Source organism: Bubalus kerabau, chromosome 6 (assembly GCF_029407905.1).
Source record: "Bubalus kerabau isolate K-KA32 ecotype Philippines breed swamp buffalo chromosome 6, PCC_UOA_SB_1v2, whole genome shotgun sequence".
NCBI classification, from domain to species: Eukaryota; Metazoa; Chordata; class Mammalia; order Artiodactyla; family Bovidae; genus Bubalus; species Bubalus kerabau.
The window spans coordinates 109,675,744-109,691,283 of NC_073629.1; the positions used below are offsets into that span (position 1 = coordinate 109,675,744).

Sequence of the window (15,540 nt, forward strand, 5' to 3'; positions counted from 1 at the left end):
AGTCTGAATAAAAAAACAGCCTTGTGCCAGGAGACTTCACAAGGCTGCACACTCAGGAGAGGCTGTTTTGCACACCAGTGGATTTAGGGGCACTTGGCAGGAGCCAGAGAGAAACAGATCTTTGGGGAAGTGAACAATCCCACTGAAGACAAAGAAAGTGAGTCCTTCCTTAGCAAAGTCCCAGTTACTCTACCCAGGAATTTCTCCAAGATTATTTAATCATAGTGGCAACAATGAGACACTGTTTTAGTGGGGAGTAGGCAAGGGGAATGGCACCCCATTCCAGAACTCTTGCCTGGAAAATCCCATGGATGGAGGTGCCTGGTAGGCTGCAGTCCATGGGGTCGCTGAGAGTCGGACACGACTGAGCGACTTCACTTTCACTTTTCACTTTCATGCACTGGAGAAGGAAATGGCAACCCACTCCAGTGTTCTTGCCTGGAGAATCCCAGGGACAGGGGAGCCTGGTGGGCTGCCAGACATCTATGGGGTCACACAAAGTCAGACACGACTGAAGCGACTTAGCAGCAGCAGCAGCAACAGGCAAGGGGAGGAGGAGCCTATTTCCTGGTAATGTCACATTCATAGGTACCAAGAGTTAGGACTTGAACATATTTGGAAGAGGATGCACAATTCAACTCATTGAATATGGCTGGTATGGTAGAGTGATAAAACATTTGAGTTTGAGGTCATGGTCAACGGGTCCATGCACTGGCTCAGCCACTCACCAGCTTGGAAGGCAGCTCTGCTCATTTCTGTATCACCAATGTCACTGACCACTCACAAACTTGACCAAATCTCCTAGCCTAATTGAATCACATTACCCTTACCTGGGATGTGGTGATCCTGTTTACTGCATCATGGGACTGCTGGGAGGGTCACATAAGGTAATATATATAGTACACATAGCAGTGCTTGGTATATAAGTGAAAGTAAAATTTGCTCAGCCATGTCTGACTCTTTGCGACCCCAGGGACTATAAAGTCCATGGGATTCTCCAGGCCAGAATACTGGAGTGGGTAGCCATTCCCTCCTCTAGGGGATCTTTCCAACCCAGGGATTGAGCCCAGGTCTCCCACATTATAGGCAATTCTTTACCAACTGAGCCCCTAGGGGAACCCAAGAATACTGGAGTGGGTAACCTATCCCTTCTGCAGCAGATCTTCCTGACCTAGGATTCAAACTGGGGTCTCCTGCTTTGCAGGCAGATTCTTGACCAGCTGAGCTACCAGAAGTATCCACAAAAGATAGTAGTTCTTTCCACAGAAGGTATACATAAACTATGACAGGTCACAGTCAGCAAGCTGATGCCCAGGGGAACCCCAATCAAGAGGCAGAGCACATAGATGGGGAATCTGGTTGAGATCATACCTAGGAATTAAAGTAGGCAGGTGCCAACAGGGACACCAGACACAGGTAGCAAGCTGAGGCTTTCCAGGTTTCACTCTCAGGTATGAGGCTAGTGTCTGACCAGCAGCCAAGGAGCCTGGATACTAATGGCAAAAATGTGGAGCTGTAGCTAGTTAAGCATTCTTTCCTTCAGTTTTGGTTGTGGACACGTGGTAAAGCAAGTGGTGCCAATCAACCCCATGTAAGCTTGGAGGAGAGTAGGACAGCTTCTTTGTAAATAGAAAGCTGCTTATGGTGATGGAGTCCTCGAAGTGCTATCCTGTCTGGTCCAGAGGTTTATAGAAAAAGGCATGGAAGGTCTTTGGTGAGGCAGATGGAGCTAACAAACCACCCATAAGACCAATGAATATGTCGGAGGAGTCAGAGGTTTGTTTTGTTCAAGGACATGATTACTGACAGCAAAGTCTTCGGACCATCTGTGAGCCTCAGTTTCCCTCCATAAATAATACAGGTTGGAATAGATGCGCTGAAGGTCTCTTGTCCAGCTCTGACAGCCTATGATTTTATGAATCATCCTCAAAGAAAACTTGCACAAGTAGGAAGAGCCTGCCAAGATTGGGCCTTTCATTCTGAGTAATGAGCTGAAACAGCAAAGGCTTGACATCTGTTTGGCTCTTTCAAGGGAAGTTGGACAAAATAATGCCTTTTTCAAAGAAATCGTAACCAACGGTGAAATGTAGTATTTCCTGCCTAAACCAAGTGGAGAACTCCAGCCTTGCTGAAGCCCAAGGGAGAACACACATCAAAACTTCTCATAAAGAAAGTCAGGTTGACCAGCTGTCTTGCTGCTGTAGACACAGAATGCCCAGACACCCCTGCCTTCTAACACCATTAAAACCAGAGAGCAGAAAGGCTGGTGGAGAGATTCTGAAGATTCTGAGACCATCTGGGGAAAGGAAGAGGGCCTGTGGTTGGCTTTCTGGCTAGCCCGGGAATACTGCTAGTTGAGATAAGCATTGGCCACAAACACCTTGATCCTCGAGTTACTGACATTCTCATCCAACCTGCTATCAAAAGCCAAAGGAAGACTTGCCACTGCTGACTTTGAGATTCTTCCCAAGAATCCATTCCAAGCCCCAGAAGCCAATCCCAGAGACCAGTTCCAAATGCATTCTGAGCAGTGATGATGACTTTGGAGTCAGAACAGAACCTCCCAAAGTGATGTGCTTTGAAAGGACAGGGCTAGGGGAAGCCAAGTTCTAGAATCATGACATGCCAACATTATAAGGGATCCTAGAACTTCAGGGCTTAAAGAGATCCTCCAGAATGTCCCACTGAAGTTCCCACTCCACTTGGAATCTTATCCAGTCTTCAATAGGGATTCCCTTGCCTGGAAGCTGCATGAGAGCAGAGCTGGGTCTCTTGCTCGCCTCTCTACCCAGACTGTTCCACAGTAGGTCTTGACCAAATACACACTAGTCACCGGGCACCTTCCCTGACAGTTCTCTCTCCTTTTGTTGCTTTCCTTTGAACACACCCCGAGATGAGAGTACTCCAGGGAGCCAAGGTAGCAGCAGCTGCCCATTTCTTCTCCCTTGCCTTCAAAGCTAGACAAGTTCCAACACACACGTTTAGAAATTTGCCAAAGAAAGATCCCAGTATCAAACAGCCTTTCTAATAGGCTCCCCTTCCTTGATGTTCCCAAGTAGTCCTAAGTTTCATTAAAGCCTTGGGCTCCTAATGTCAATAATCAGCCATGGGGGCTGGTGTTAGAAGGAGAAACATTGGGATGAGCAACACCAGGGTTATGCGTTTGCCAACGTCCCCCAGCCTGGGGCACCAACAGAGTCGTTTCAGAGCTGGGGTTCTACCCATAACAATCCTCCTTGCCTTGAAGTCTCATTTCAACTTGGTTGCTGGTTTCTATTCTAGGATTGGTGGAGTCAGAGGTGTGTTAACAGCTACCACTTAGAAAAGAATTTGATTAATGTCCATTTTCCCTACTAGACTGTAAGCCCCATAAAGGCAGAAACCACGTCTGTTTGGCTCCGCTGTGTATCCCTAGTGCCTAGTGGATCTCACAAAATAATTAATTAACTGTTTAATTAATCAACTAATTAAGCTAGGCAAAGTCAGAGGGTGACTGCCTAGGGACTGTTGTTTGGAAGGGGGTTCTCAGAGGCAGCTGCTGCCACCCTTAGCAAAAGGGTCTTTAGTGCTGATCTTTAGGACTCAGTCTCCCTTTCTGTTCTGCCCCATCTGAGGAAGGGAATTGATTATTTTGTTCACATTCTGGTAGATATCCACAGGAGCCTCTGAGAGGGAAACATTATTAATCAACAAACACTGCATAGGCTGAGATGGGGCTTGGTGGTAGAAAAACAGAGCAGTGAATCAGCCACAGTCCCAACTGTGCTTAGGAACTTACAGGTAAGTAGGCAGATATGACGAAAGGACATATGCCCGCACATACTGCCATTTCAACGGCGCAGGTTAGGGCCTTACCACAGGACAGAAGGAGCTTCACGGGCGTTTAGAATTGGAGGCTATCAGGGAGGACTTCTTGGAAGAGGATGCATGTGCAAAGGAATATTTAAGGCCGTGAAAGTTAGACAGCAGGGAGAGGCATTCTCAACAGGGCACAGTGTATGTAAAACACAGAGGTCAAGAAGGGAATGTGGTAAACAAAAAGCAGTTAAGCGGGACCTTGTGCTGGAGGAGAGCAGTGGGGCAAGCCTGCAAAGGTGGGAAGGAGAGATTGCAGATGTTTAATCAGAAAAAGCTCAGACTAGAGATATGAAACTTTAATTACTCCCCTCGTTAGAAGTGTGATGGGGTGAGCTCTATCGGCATGTGAACATCCCTAGCTTTCTCCAACCCCTTCCCTGCCTCCTCTGCTCTGTCCTCTTCCTGACCCTCTGCTACTAAAGAGGGCTCAAAATTTGTCTGTTTCATTTCTCCTCCTGCCCTTTCCCACCAAATAGAGTTTTATTTTTGCCCAACAGGTTTCGGGGGCTTTGAGGATATATAGAATATCCAAAATGGGGTAAAGCATGCGAGAAGTAGATAGGAAAGGAAAACGGATATAAATAAGGGGTGCTGTGGATTGTGTCCTCTTCATGACATTTGAAAGTCACAAAGAAAGAACACAAGCTATTTTTAAATGTTTGTAGATTGCTGAACTATATTTGACAAGGCACCGTTTTGAGAATGGACCACATGGGTTATAGCTGTAATAGTGTTCCTTTCTCCACATGTTGATACCACTGTCCTCTTCCTCAAGGCCATCAGCTCTTGGATAACAGGGGTTAAGTCTAATTCACCATTATCTCCCAGCACCCTGGGCATTGCCTGGCCCAGAAGAAGAATTAGTAAACAGTTCCAGGGTTCAGGCAACAAATTCCACTTCACTCCCTCATCTCTCCTCCTTTCAAGAAGGGATGTTCTGTCCCCTGCTAGTCTTAGGCTTTGCTCATAGTCTGTCTATGTCTCTCTCACTGCAGAAGGCAGATCTGGCTGTGGCCCCCCTGACCATCACCCACGTCCGTGAGAAGGCCATCGATTTCTCCAAGCCCTTCATGACCCTCGGCGTGAGCATCCTCTATCGCAAGCCCAATGGCACCAACCCTAGTGTCTTCTCCTTCCTCAACCCCCTGTCCCCAGACATCTGGATGTATGTGCTTCTCGCCTACCTGGGTGTCAGCTGTGTCCTCTTTGTCATCGCCAGGTAAGGGCAATGCCCTGGTCAGAGCTCTGGCCCAGGGTTAGGAGCTCAGGGAGCCAGGCAAGTCTCCCCATCCTCTGTGCAGTTGGCACAGAAGACCCAGGTTCAGACCACTGCTTACCTTCTCCTGTCTCTTTCCCTGAGGCTCAGATCCTTTCATATCCCCCAAGGAACATTTCATGGCCCTCTAACTTGAATCCCCCAGTCCTCACCCTGGTCTGTGTCCATGACTTTAAGAGGTATCAGTTGTATCCTAGGTCCTATGAGCAGGCTTGGAGAGGTTCAATCACTCCCCAGAGCTGGACCACTTGGACCAGGCACCCAGTACAGCAGACCCAGGTGGCCCAGCAGGTAACTTAAAACTCAGAAAACAGACTGTGTCCATCCACTCCACAACAACAGGAGGAACAATGCCACATAAACTCACTTGCACGCACACATGCAGAAACTTGACTTGCACACAGCCTTACCTGCCTCTGCCACATGCTAGCAATACTCTTGCATATTCAGCTGTTCACGTGAAGTAGGCGTAGCACATCCTTACTGGTGGGTCATACTAGAGGCCACTGGGAAACGGATTTAGCCCAGTGCTTACTGAGCACCTACTCTGTGCCAAGCACCATGCTCTGTCCTTTATAGCCAGTTATCTTATTTGATTCTCGTGGCCTCGCATGAAGGGGAGACAGCCGACACTCAGAAAGGCTCATACTCTCCCAGGCCACCCTAGCAATGAGGGACACATCCAGCTCGTTGAACTCAGGTCACCAAGTGTTTCATCTGCAGCCCACATCTCTGCCACCTGAACACCTGTGTTCTACTTCCGCCCCAAGTTGGTAGCTCCTGGCCCCCCGCCCTCTGCCGCCTCCCTCCAGGCTCCAGCCCCAGCCCTTGCCCTGCTTCTTTTTTCTCTAAATTCTTACAAGGTGTGATGCGAGACTTCTCCGGAGAAGCAATCTGAGATCCAAGGACTTGGTGTGTCGGCCTTTTTCTCTGCTGAGTCTTCTTTGAAAGCTTTCTCCCCACCCTGCTCCTTTTCACTCCCTCCTCCCACACAGACACAGACCAAAGGGAAGGATGTGAGAGAGGAAATTGTCCTGCCTGCTCGCCCAGCCGGCAGCCCAGCCTGCCACAGAGAGACCTTCATTATGCCTCTTGTCTCTAATGGTCTAACAAGCCTTTGAAAGCCAGGAGCCATTCTCCAGAGCTCTCACCATAATTTTAGCAGCGCCAGCCGGCCTCTTGGCTCCCCACCCCCTCGAAAACAGCTCGAGCTTTCCCAGCATCAGCTTTGCTCATTTGATGTGTATCCCATCCCCCTCCAATTCCTGGCCTTTCATCCCCTGCAGCCGAGCCTGCTTTCCACCCCTTACCTTCTGGCCAGGCAGGTAGGAGCCCCTCCTCCCAAGGTCAGGATGAGAAGATTTTCTGGAAGAGAAGGGATTTCTGGAGCTGCTGGAATGACACAGAATGCCTGGAGAGAGAGGAGAGGGCCAAGGGTCTTGATCACAGAGCCATGGATAGCATCACAGGACGATCATCAGTGTACCACTCACACAACACAATTCACACCCATCCTGTCAAATCCTTACAGCAGTCCTGGTAAGGTCAGTATAATTATCCCCACTCTACAGAAGCAGAAACTGAGGCTCAGAGGGGGTAAGTCTTTGCCCAAAGCCAGAAAGCCTTTTGTCGCAGAGTTGGGCTTCAAATCAAGACTTGCCGGACTTTGAATCAGGGGTGGCACACACAGGAAGCATGAGGGAGTGAAGCACGCTGGGTGGTAGGCAGCAGGGGGTGGTGGGGACTGAGGCAAACTCGAGCACACACCTGGAGAAAAGGGTCATTACCACTCAACTCCAACAGACCATGCCAAGCAGGAATGCAGGCCAGCGCTGTGGGGGTTCATGATTTTAGAGAGAGTTTCAGATCTTCATGTGATGCCTCATGGCTTTTATAAATAGCCACTAATTAGATTTTTTAGAATGCCGTTGAGGTCAAGCACAGCCCATCTGTAGTGTGGAAGTGGCCCTCTGTCCCCTCCCTGTGTATGCCCTGTGTCCTTTGGACCTCTGCTTGCTGGTTACCAGAGAGCTAGACACAACTGTGCAAGAGATAGGGTCTGCAAAGGGTGAGTAGGTGTCTAGATTCTTTCTGGGCAGCTCCAGCAAGACACAGGACTGTCCATCCTACAAACTGGCCAGCCTATGCCTGGCTAGCATTGGAGTCTAGGCATTGACCAAGGCCTTTCTCTATGAGAAGAAAAGGGAGGGAGGGAGGGAGGGAAAGAAGGAGGAAGGGAGGGAAGGCGTGGGGAGGGACGATGCTTGCCATCATGGAGACCAGGCCAGTTGGCACTCACAACAAGGAGATAATCCTAAGTGCTTGACCCTGGAAACAGGACTGAGGGAGAGCCGCCAGTCCAGCCCCCCAGGAGTCACATTCCAGCCAAATCCAGTACAGATGAGAGCCCCAGGGAAGAGGTGATCCCAGCCACAGTTGGTGCTCTGTCTACACCTGTCATCTGGGGCTGGAGTTTAGCCTTCACCCTTCAGGGGAGACAGAGTATCTCCAAGTCAGTCTCTCCCACTGACTTGCAAAACTTGGAGAACCTCTTGTAGCCACAAGCCATAAATCCAAGATCCATCATTCACTTCAGTGGCACCCTCCTTACTGTCCAGCAGCCATCCCACCCCTCTGTCCTCCTGGGGCACTGGAGTGGGAATCTGGGCCCCTCCACCCCCTGACTGCAGGACCACCGCCAGCTGGAGGGCCCAAGCTGCCTCCCCGCCTGTGAAGTGGGCATCTGCTGCGCTGTCTGCCCTCAAGGGGTAGTGAGGACCCAGGTCTACAACAAGACTTAATAACCCGGAGATCCATTCTAGACCAGTTATTTTTATCATGGTAAGAAATTCCACCTCCGGGAATGTATCCTGTTGAAAGCCACCACTGAGCCTCACTTTACATGCATGTGCGTGCTTGGTTGCTTCGGTCATGTCTGACTCTGTGTGAGCTACCCATGGACTGTAGCCTATCAGGCTCCTCTGTCCATGAGATTCTCCAGGCAAGAATACTGGAATGAGTTGTCATGCCCTCCTCCAGGGGATCTTCCCGACCCAAGGATCAAACCCATGTCTCCTGCGGCTCCCGCACTACGGGCGGATTCTTTACTGCTGAACCACCGGGGAAGCCCTGCCTCACTTTACAGTCCTCCATGAATCTAGAAAGCCTTCTCAGCAAGGCCCTAGACAAGGCTGCCCTTTGGCCTGGGGACTCATAGAAGTGTGGGCAAGGATGTTTCTTTCAGCAGAGTGTATCACAATGGGAAAAAGGGCCAGGCTGTGTCAACAAAAGAGGAGTGGTTAAAAACACCCATTAACTGAAAAATTATACAAACGAACTTATTCACAAAACAGAAAGAGATTCACAGGCATAGAAAACAAACTTATGGCTACCAAAGGGGATGGTGGGAAACTGGGGGGAGGGGAGGGTAAAAATTAGGAGTTTTGGATTAATACATACACACTACTGTACAGAAAGTAGAACAACAGGGACCTACTGTATAATAGCAAATGCTATACTGTAACACATGCTATACTCAATAGCTTATGATAACCTATAATGGAAAAGAATCTGAAAAAGAATATACATATAGAACTAAAGCACTGTGCTGTGTGCCTGAAACTGGCATAACATTGTAAATCAACTATACTTCAGTGTTAAAAATATTTTTTTAAAAAATCCTATTAAGTAGTTATAGAGAATAAAGGGCATTAGGAGTAAAGGTTCTAGAAAGAGGGTGGTGGCTTATTAAGTGACAAATCAAGACCTTAGACATTATTATGGTATGATGTGATTTTTTTCTATGTAAAAGGATGATTACATGTATCATATCTATCTATCTATATTCATATATATTGTGTGTATGTACATGAAAAAAGCAGGGCTCATGAGATCTCATCAGAAATCACCTTTGCTTTGTCCCTCACCCACTTTTCACCCACCTGCCAAAAGAAGGAACTGGCAACCCACTCCAGTACTCTTGCCTGGAGAATCCCATGGACAGAGGAGCCTGGTGGGCTAGAGTCCTCGGGGTCGCAAAGAGTCGGGCACGACTGAGTGACTAACTCACACACCTTTCAGTGTGTACAGAGGAGAAGTTCTTTGCCCCAGTGAAAGCTCTGCTAGGACCTGTCACTTTTTGGATCACTTCCAGAGCACAGAAACCCTAGGTCTCTCTCTGTAGCACAAACACACTTTCAACTCAGAAGTTAGAAGGCTGAGTCCGGTATAGTCCTCCACGTTTCTATCGTCATGCACAGTTCAGACTCCTCCCCTTGCCCCCTTGCGGGTCTGCTTTGGCAGTACCTCCTTAGTCTGCCCACGCCCTGTTCAATGCCTGGTCCTTCAGCAGCCCCCGCCCTATGGCTTCTCTCTGTTGGAGTCTCATTGCCTTTCTTGGATACGAGTCGCGATGGGTCTCTCTTCTGTATAAGCCCATCTGGTCCAGGAAAACAACCTCAGCCCTGACTGTGCCAGGCCTGCAGGCCAGTCCTGTGCAGCAAGGACTTACTCTCGTAGAAAACATGCATCAGCCCGACCCCTGCCCTCCAGATTTCCCAGCTAGTGTCCACCACATCCTTACAGAGCCATTTTCAGGCTCTCCCAGCCATCCTGTGGAAGCCACTCTCCCTAGACTTCACTGTGGGAATGCAGGGGCCCCTGAGTGCACAGCTCTCCAAAGGCTTTCTCTAAAACCCTTCTCACAACAGCCTCTCATCTCCGCTCTCTTCATTCTCTATCTCTTCCTTGTGGATTTTTAGAGCCTCTAGCCAGATCGTGGTCATTCCCTTTGAAAATCCCCATCTTGATTTGAAGCCTCACTTTGGAATTTCCTATTTGCAGGATCTTTCCACTTCATGAAAACCAAATTCTTTTCATGTGAGCATTTTGGTGATCAATGTTTAATTTACTAAAGCTTTTAGAAGAGAGATGGAAAGTCACAGCCTCACTCTTAAAACGCATCACACTTTACAAAACAAAAGAAAATTCCATCAGACATGTGTCTCCTTCCCGGTCTCTCATCTCAGCATCTGACCCTACACCAGCCACTCTGAACACACCGACATCAGCCACTTCAGCCACGTCAACCACACCAGTCACACCAACCACACTAGACTGGGGGGGACTTTCTCCAGAGTCTCTCAGTCTCTCCAGAGTGTTCCAGCTTCCTCCAACTTACATTTTCTCAACTGGAATTCACCCAATAAACAAAGACCCCTCCAGTTATCAGGTCTTCTCTTCCTTAGAAGGCAATGGGGCCGGGGAGGCTTAAATAACAGTTTTTTTTCTGTCATGCATGTATTTGTATATTCAGAGAGAAAAATCTGAAAAAAACGATAGAACACATTGTTCTTCCCAAGAGGTGGGATCATGGAGTACTTTCACTTTCTCAGTGTGTTTTATACCGTCTGAATATTTTATGAAGAGTGTATTTTACTATTTTTCTATTTCAAGGTTTTCAAAGTACACAAGTAATTTAAAAGCCTATTTTCATTTTTCAAAGTTCATGCAATACACACAAAGCAACAGGCTTCCATGAAATTTCTTCTGTGTTTCCCCTCCCCAGAGGTCAATAGTGGTTTTTTTTTTAGATCTGGATCCTTCCAGACTGTATATGCATTTGTATTCAAATGTATATAAGTAGGTACGCAACTATGTCTTCAGGAATCTATTTATGTAAATGTGATCATATTGTTCTTATTTTTATCACTTAAAAAAAAACAAACAATATGTGTTGAAGATCCTCCCTGTTGGTGCATCTCTTCTAACAGCTGCATGCGGTTTCAGAGTGTGATGGTGGCGTAGTCTATTTAATCATTCCTCTATTGAAGGACATTTAGCTTGTTTCCAGTTTTTTGCTATTACAAACAATGCTTTGATAAACACCCCCATGCACTTCTCTTTATGCTCCTGGAAGACTCTTTTTTCTACGATGGATAATGAGTCACAGAATTGCTAGGTTGAAGGGCATGTGCACTTTTAATTTCAAGAGATACTGCTGAATTACTTTTATCACCAGAAAAGGGCACTAACAATAAAAAATGAGAAGCAAAATGACTCTGGTTTCCCATTCCCTGACTCCTTAGCAGAACAATGAAGGAATTGATGCTAAAGTGGTCGGCACATCAATGTTTGCTAAACCACCAGCTTGTTAAGGCGTGAACACCCCTTCCTCCCATCTCCCCAAAGATTTGCCTCATTGCTCCCCTCTTCCTGCTGCAGGTTCAGCCCTTACGAGTGGTATGACGCTCACCCCTGCAACCCAGGCTCCGAGGTGGTGGAAAATAACTTCACTCTGCTGAACAGCTTCTGGTTCGGAATGGGGTCCCTGATGCAACAAGGTATGTGTGCCCTTAGAAGGGTGCAGACACCTTTCCCAGGTCCCCAAGCTCCACCTCTGCTGGAGCTAGCTGGACTGGCTCACCGTCTGAGGCTGAAGCGTATGCCAACACCTGCGGTGGGCAGGGCTCATCCCCAGCCCCTCCTGCCCCAGCTGGGACGGACATACAGCATCCTGCCTCCTGCAGTCAACCCCCTGATTCTCACCACCGCAGAATCTGCCTGAGCAAAGTTGGGCTGAGGATGGAGGGAGACTGGAGGCAGGGAGGCTGGATGGAAGGCCACTGCAGAAATGAGACAGTGAGACCTGAGCCAGGGTAGTGGCTGTGGGAGTTGAGGCCAGAGATGGACTTTAAGAACTTCAGGATGTAGCAGGGACTGGACTTGGTGACTGCCTAGCTCTGGGGAGCCCAGTAGAAGGAAGGGGGCACATTTGTGTTGGGGCCACTAGCCTGAGTGCATCAGACCTGGTATACCCAGAAGGATGCCATTTTTCTCACATCCTCCTGAGGGAGGTTTGGGATAGGGTACCTGCCCCACCCACCACCACCATTCCCCCCTTCCACTCCACCGCTGGTAGCCTAGCTTCTGGAAAGATTTGCATCTTTCCAGATTTGCATCTATCTCAGAAAGCAGAGCACCTGCAAGGAGCAGAGGCTGGAAGACAAGCAGAGCGGGAGGGGACCCCAGCCAGGAAAGACCCCCAGAAGAACCCTACCCCCACAGTCCCTGATGACCAGGAGCCAAATGCGGATTGCCTCTGTCTATGGAATCACTGTCAGAGCCTCTTATCTCAGGGAATGAGGAGGGAGGCAAGGACCAAAGTCTCTGCCTGGGTTAGGGCCCCACAAAGGGACAAAAGGGGGGCCAGGGAGGGAAGGAGATCCAAGAGGCAAAGAATGTCCCTGTCCCTCTCTCATGTGTGTATCCTCAAGGCCTGGCACAAACCCTGGTCCTCAGTGATATCTACCAGCAAGCGCCACAGGCGTGCACAACTGATGTTATCTCAGAGTGTCCTGAGTGCCCACGACCTGCCAGGCCCTGTGAATGAAGAACCCTGGACCCGAGCAAACTCTCAGCCATAACAGAGGCCAGGGGTGGGGTCCGACAGAGCCTGACCGAGCTCACCAAGCAAACAACTAAAATAAGTCCTTCTCCCTTTGGGGGTACCTCCAGCCCCTTGTTTGGGGGAGGGCCAGGCAGATGAGGCTGAGGTGGGGGTGGGGGAGTGGTCTCCAGCAGCTGGGAAGTGACAGGCAGCTTGAGGGGGAAGCGCCTCATTCTGTCCCCACGACTAATGAGCGTCCTGAAGCCTCACCTTGCTGCTCTGTCCATCATCTCTGCTCAGTGACAGTTAGGAAAGAACCTGAAGGCCCCTCCACGCAGTAATAGCTTCTCTTCCACCTCCTGCTGCTATTCAAAGCATTGGCCCCTGATGTATTCCCCGTGAGGTTTTGATTAGGAGGGAGAAAAATGGTTATGTATTTGAAAAACTCTCCCTTGAGTGATTTCTTTGAGAAAAAAAAAATCATCCATATCAAAGCAGACGCTTTTCAGATGCAGGTCCAAATATTCTGGAAAGTTCAGGAGTCACTTGCTATTTAAATCTCTTGAAAGCCGCCTAGTTAATTACTTCAGTTAGAAGGTTTCAGCTAAACTGTGCTCCGCACCCAAGGTCGGGAAGGAAGAGTGATCGGCACTCTTTCTATTTCAGCAGAGAGCTTCGAAAAATGTTGATTTTTCTCCGCCTGCAAAGCATCGTATAGCAATCTTATATTTGTATACCACTCGCATATCCAACACACTTTCCTCCTCAACTTATGTCATCGCAGCAGCACCGTGGTATTTTTGTGAGGCTGGGACAGAGGAAGGACGATGCTTTGCTGAGTTCCAAAGAGAGAAAATGACGGGCACAAGACCACACAGAGAGCTAAGAGCAGGATTTACTCAAGAACCCAGGGGTTCTTGAACCTGGGACATATTCAGGTGCTCAGAACCTGGGACCACACGTGTGGTTCACAGATACGCATCAGAGGGTCTGACATGCCTGTGAAATAAATATTCTGCTTGTGTGTGTTTTTGTCAAGCAGTGGTTCTTGAATTTTAGCCCAGATCAGAATCACCTAGAGGGCTTACTGAACCCAGATTGCTGGGCCTCATCCCTAAAGTTACTGATTCAGTAGGTCCTGGGTGGGACCTGAGAGTGTGCCTTTCTAACAAGTTCCCAGGTGATGCTGTCAGTCCAGGAGCTACACTTCGAGAACCACTGGTCTAAGGAAGAGGTCTCAGCTGTTACTAGATTATCAGTGGAGTCTGTGACCCAGAGGACCGAGCAGCCCTGGTTTGGGCATTTTCAGGGACTATTTGTCTCCTCCTTCCTCCCAGGGTCTGAACTGATGCCCAAAGCCCTGTCCACACGCATCATTGGTGGCATCTGGTGGTTCTTCACGCTGATCATCATCTCCTCCTACACGGCCAACCTGGCTGCCTTTCTGACCGTGGAGCGCATGGAATCACCCATAGACTCTGCGGATGACCTGGCCAAGCAAACCAAAATCGAGTATGGGGCAGTCAAAGACGGGGCCACCATGACCTTCTTCAAGGTGAGACCCTCTCCCTCCCTTCACTGTCCTTCCTTAGTCACACAGAGCCAGAAATCCCAAGGGCTCAGCCCCTCCCTATTTAGGAACAATTGACTTTGGGGAGCTGTAGTGATTTGACCAACTGGATGGTCCCAGCACAGATCCTAGAAGTTTCCATACCTGGGACAAGCAGCATGAACATGCTGTGTTTCCCCTAAATCATCAGAGGAGAACATCAAAGGAAGCTGGAGAAGGGGGAAGGAGAAGCATGGCCCAGAAAACACACAAACAGGCCCTGGGGCCAGTAGGCTCCCTGCCCTTGGCTTTGCATCTCAGGGGCTTTCATCTCCAGGAGGCTGACCTAAGCTTGGGGTGAGCTGGGAAACACCGAGGGGGCAGCAGGGGTGCATCCTCCAAGGAAGGCTTAGAACTTGAGCAAGCGTTTACGAATGTTTACCAGCATGTTACACTCGTGGAATGCTGGTGTCCAGGTAAAGCCTGTCACCTGCTCAGGTGCCTGCTTTCATGGGGATCTGGCCATGACTTCGTTGCGTCTCCTGTTTTGTAAAGCACTGGCTTGCTTCCTTACATTTTTTAACCTTCTACGAGCGTAGCTGAGGGTTTAGGACAGCGGCTGACCCTGGCTACCGGTAGCTATAAATGTTCCCCAGGAAATTAAAGTAATCATAACTGTAGCTGGCGCCACTAAGAGCTCACCGTGGGCCCGGCACTGCGCTGGGCTTCATTTAATCTTCGTGACAAATCCCGTGAAGTAGGTATTGCAGTTATTTCACACGTGTGGCAACTAAGGATCGGAGCCATTAAGCGAGTTGTCCCAAGGACTCACAGCTGAAGCAGCCTGGGTCTGGCCCAGGTCTGCCTTCCTCCAGAGCCCATGTCCTAAGCCGTGGTTCTCAGACTCAGTGTGTGTCCAGATCACCTGGAAGGCTCAGGGAACCCCAGGTTGCCGGGTCCCAGCCTCTGCAGTTACTGATTCAGCAGATCCTGGGGCAGGGCCTGGAAATGTCCCTTTCTAATGAGTTCCCAGATGATGCTGATGCTGCTGGTCCGGGGACCACACTTTGAGAATCACTACTCTAATGATTTCTCAGAAATGGTCAGGATTGGGACCTCTGTGGCTCTGAGTCCATTCATTCATGTATTTATTTAGTAGTCAATTGCACTCAGTCAGTGTGAAAGCCTAGGGTGTTTTCCCTTCCACTGGGCCCTGGTTCCCCATCCACTAGCCCTTGCCTCCTTCCAGGCTGAACCTCTGAGTGATGGATTGAGCTTCCAGTGAGGCCTGAGTGAGAAGAGAAGGAAAGGGTTGGGTGGAAAGCCTTCTACCTCCTGGGCATGGCCACTCTCCTCCCCCTCCCCTGCACCCGATTCCCCTCCTCTACATGCTACCCTGACCTCGCCTGTTATGGGCTCTCCCTGGTGGCTGAGGTGGTAAAGAATCTGCCTGCAATGCAGGAGAGCCTG

General features: G+C 49.2%; 1 protein-coding gene across 1 annotated transcript in view; it reads left to right on the forward strand.

Moving 5' to 3' along the window:
- Window positions 1-15,540, forward strand: part of GRIK3 (glutamate ionotropic receptor kainate type subunit 3) — a 253,335-nt gene that overhangs the window by 220,833 nt on the left and 16,962 nt on the right. Inside the window, exons 11-13 of the mRNA XM_055586371.1 lie at window positions 4,854-5,077; window positions 11,357-11,475; window positions 13,859-14,076. Coding sequence (XP_055442346.1) covers window positions 4,854-5,077; window positions 11,357-11,475; window positions 13,859-14,076 — 561 coding nt within the window. The remainder of the gene's footprint in view (window positions 1-4,853; window positions 5,078-11,356; window positions 11,476-13,858; window positions 14,077-15,540) is intronic.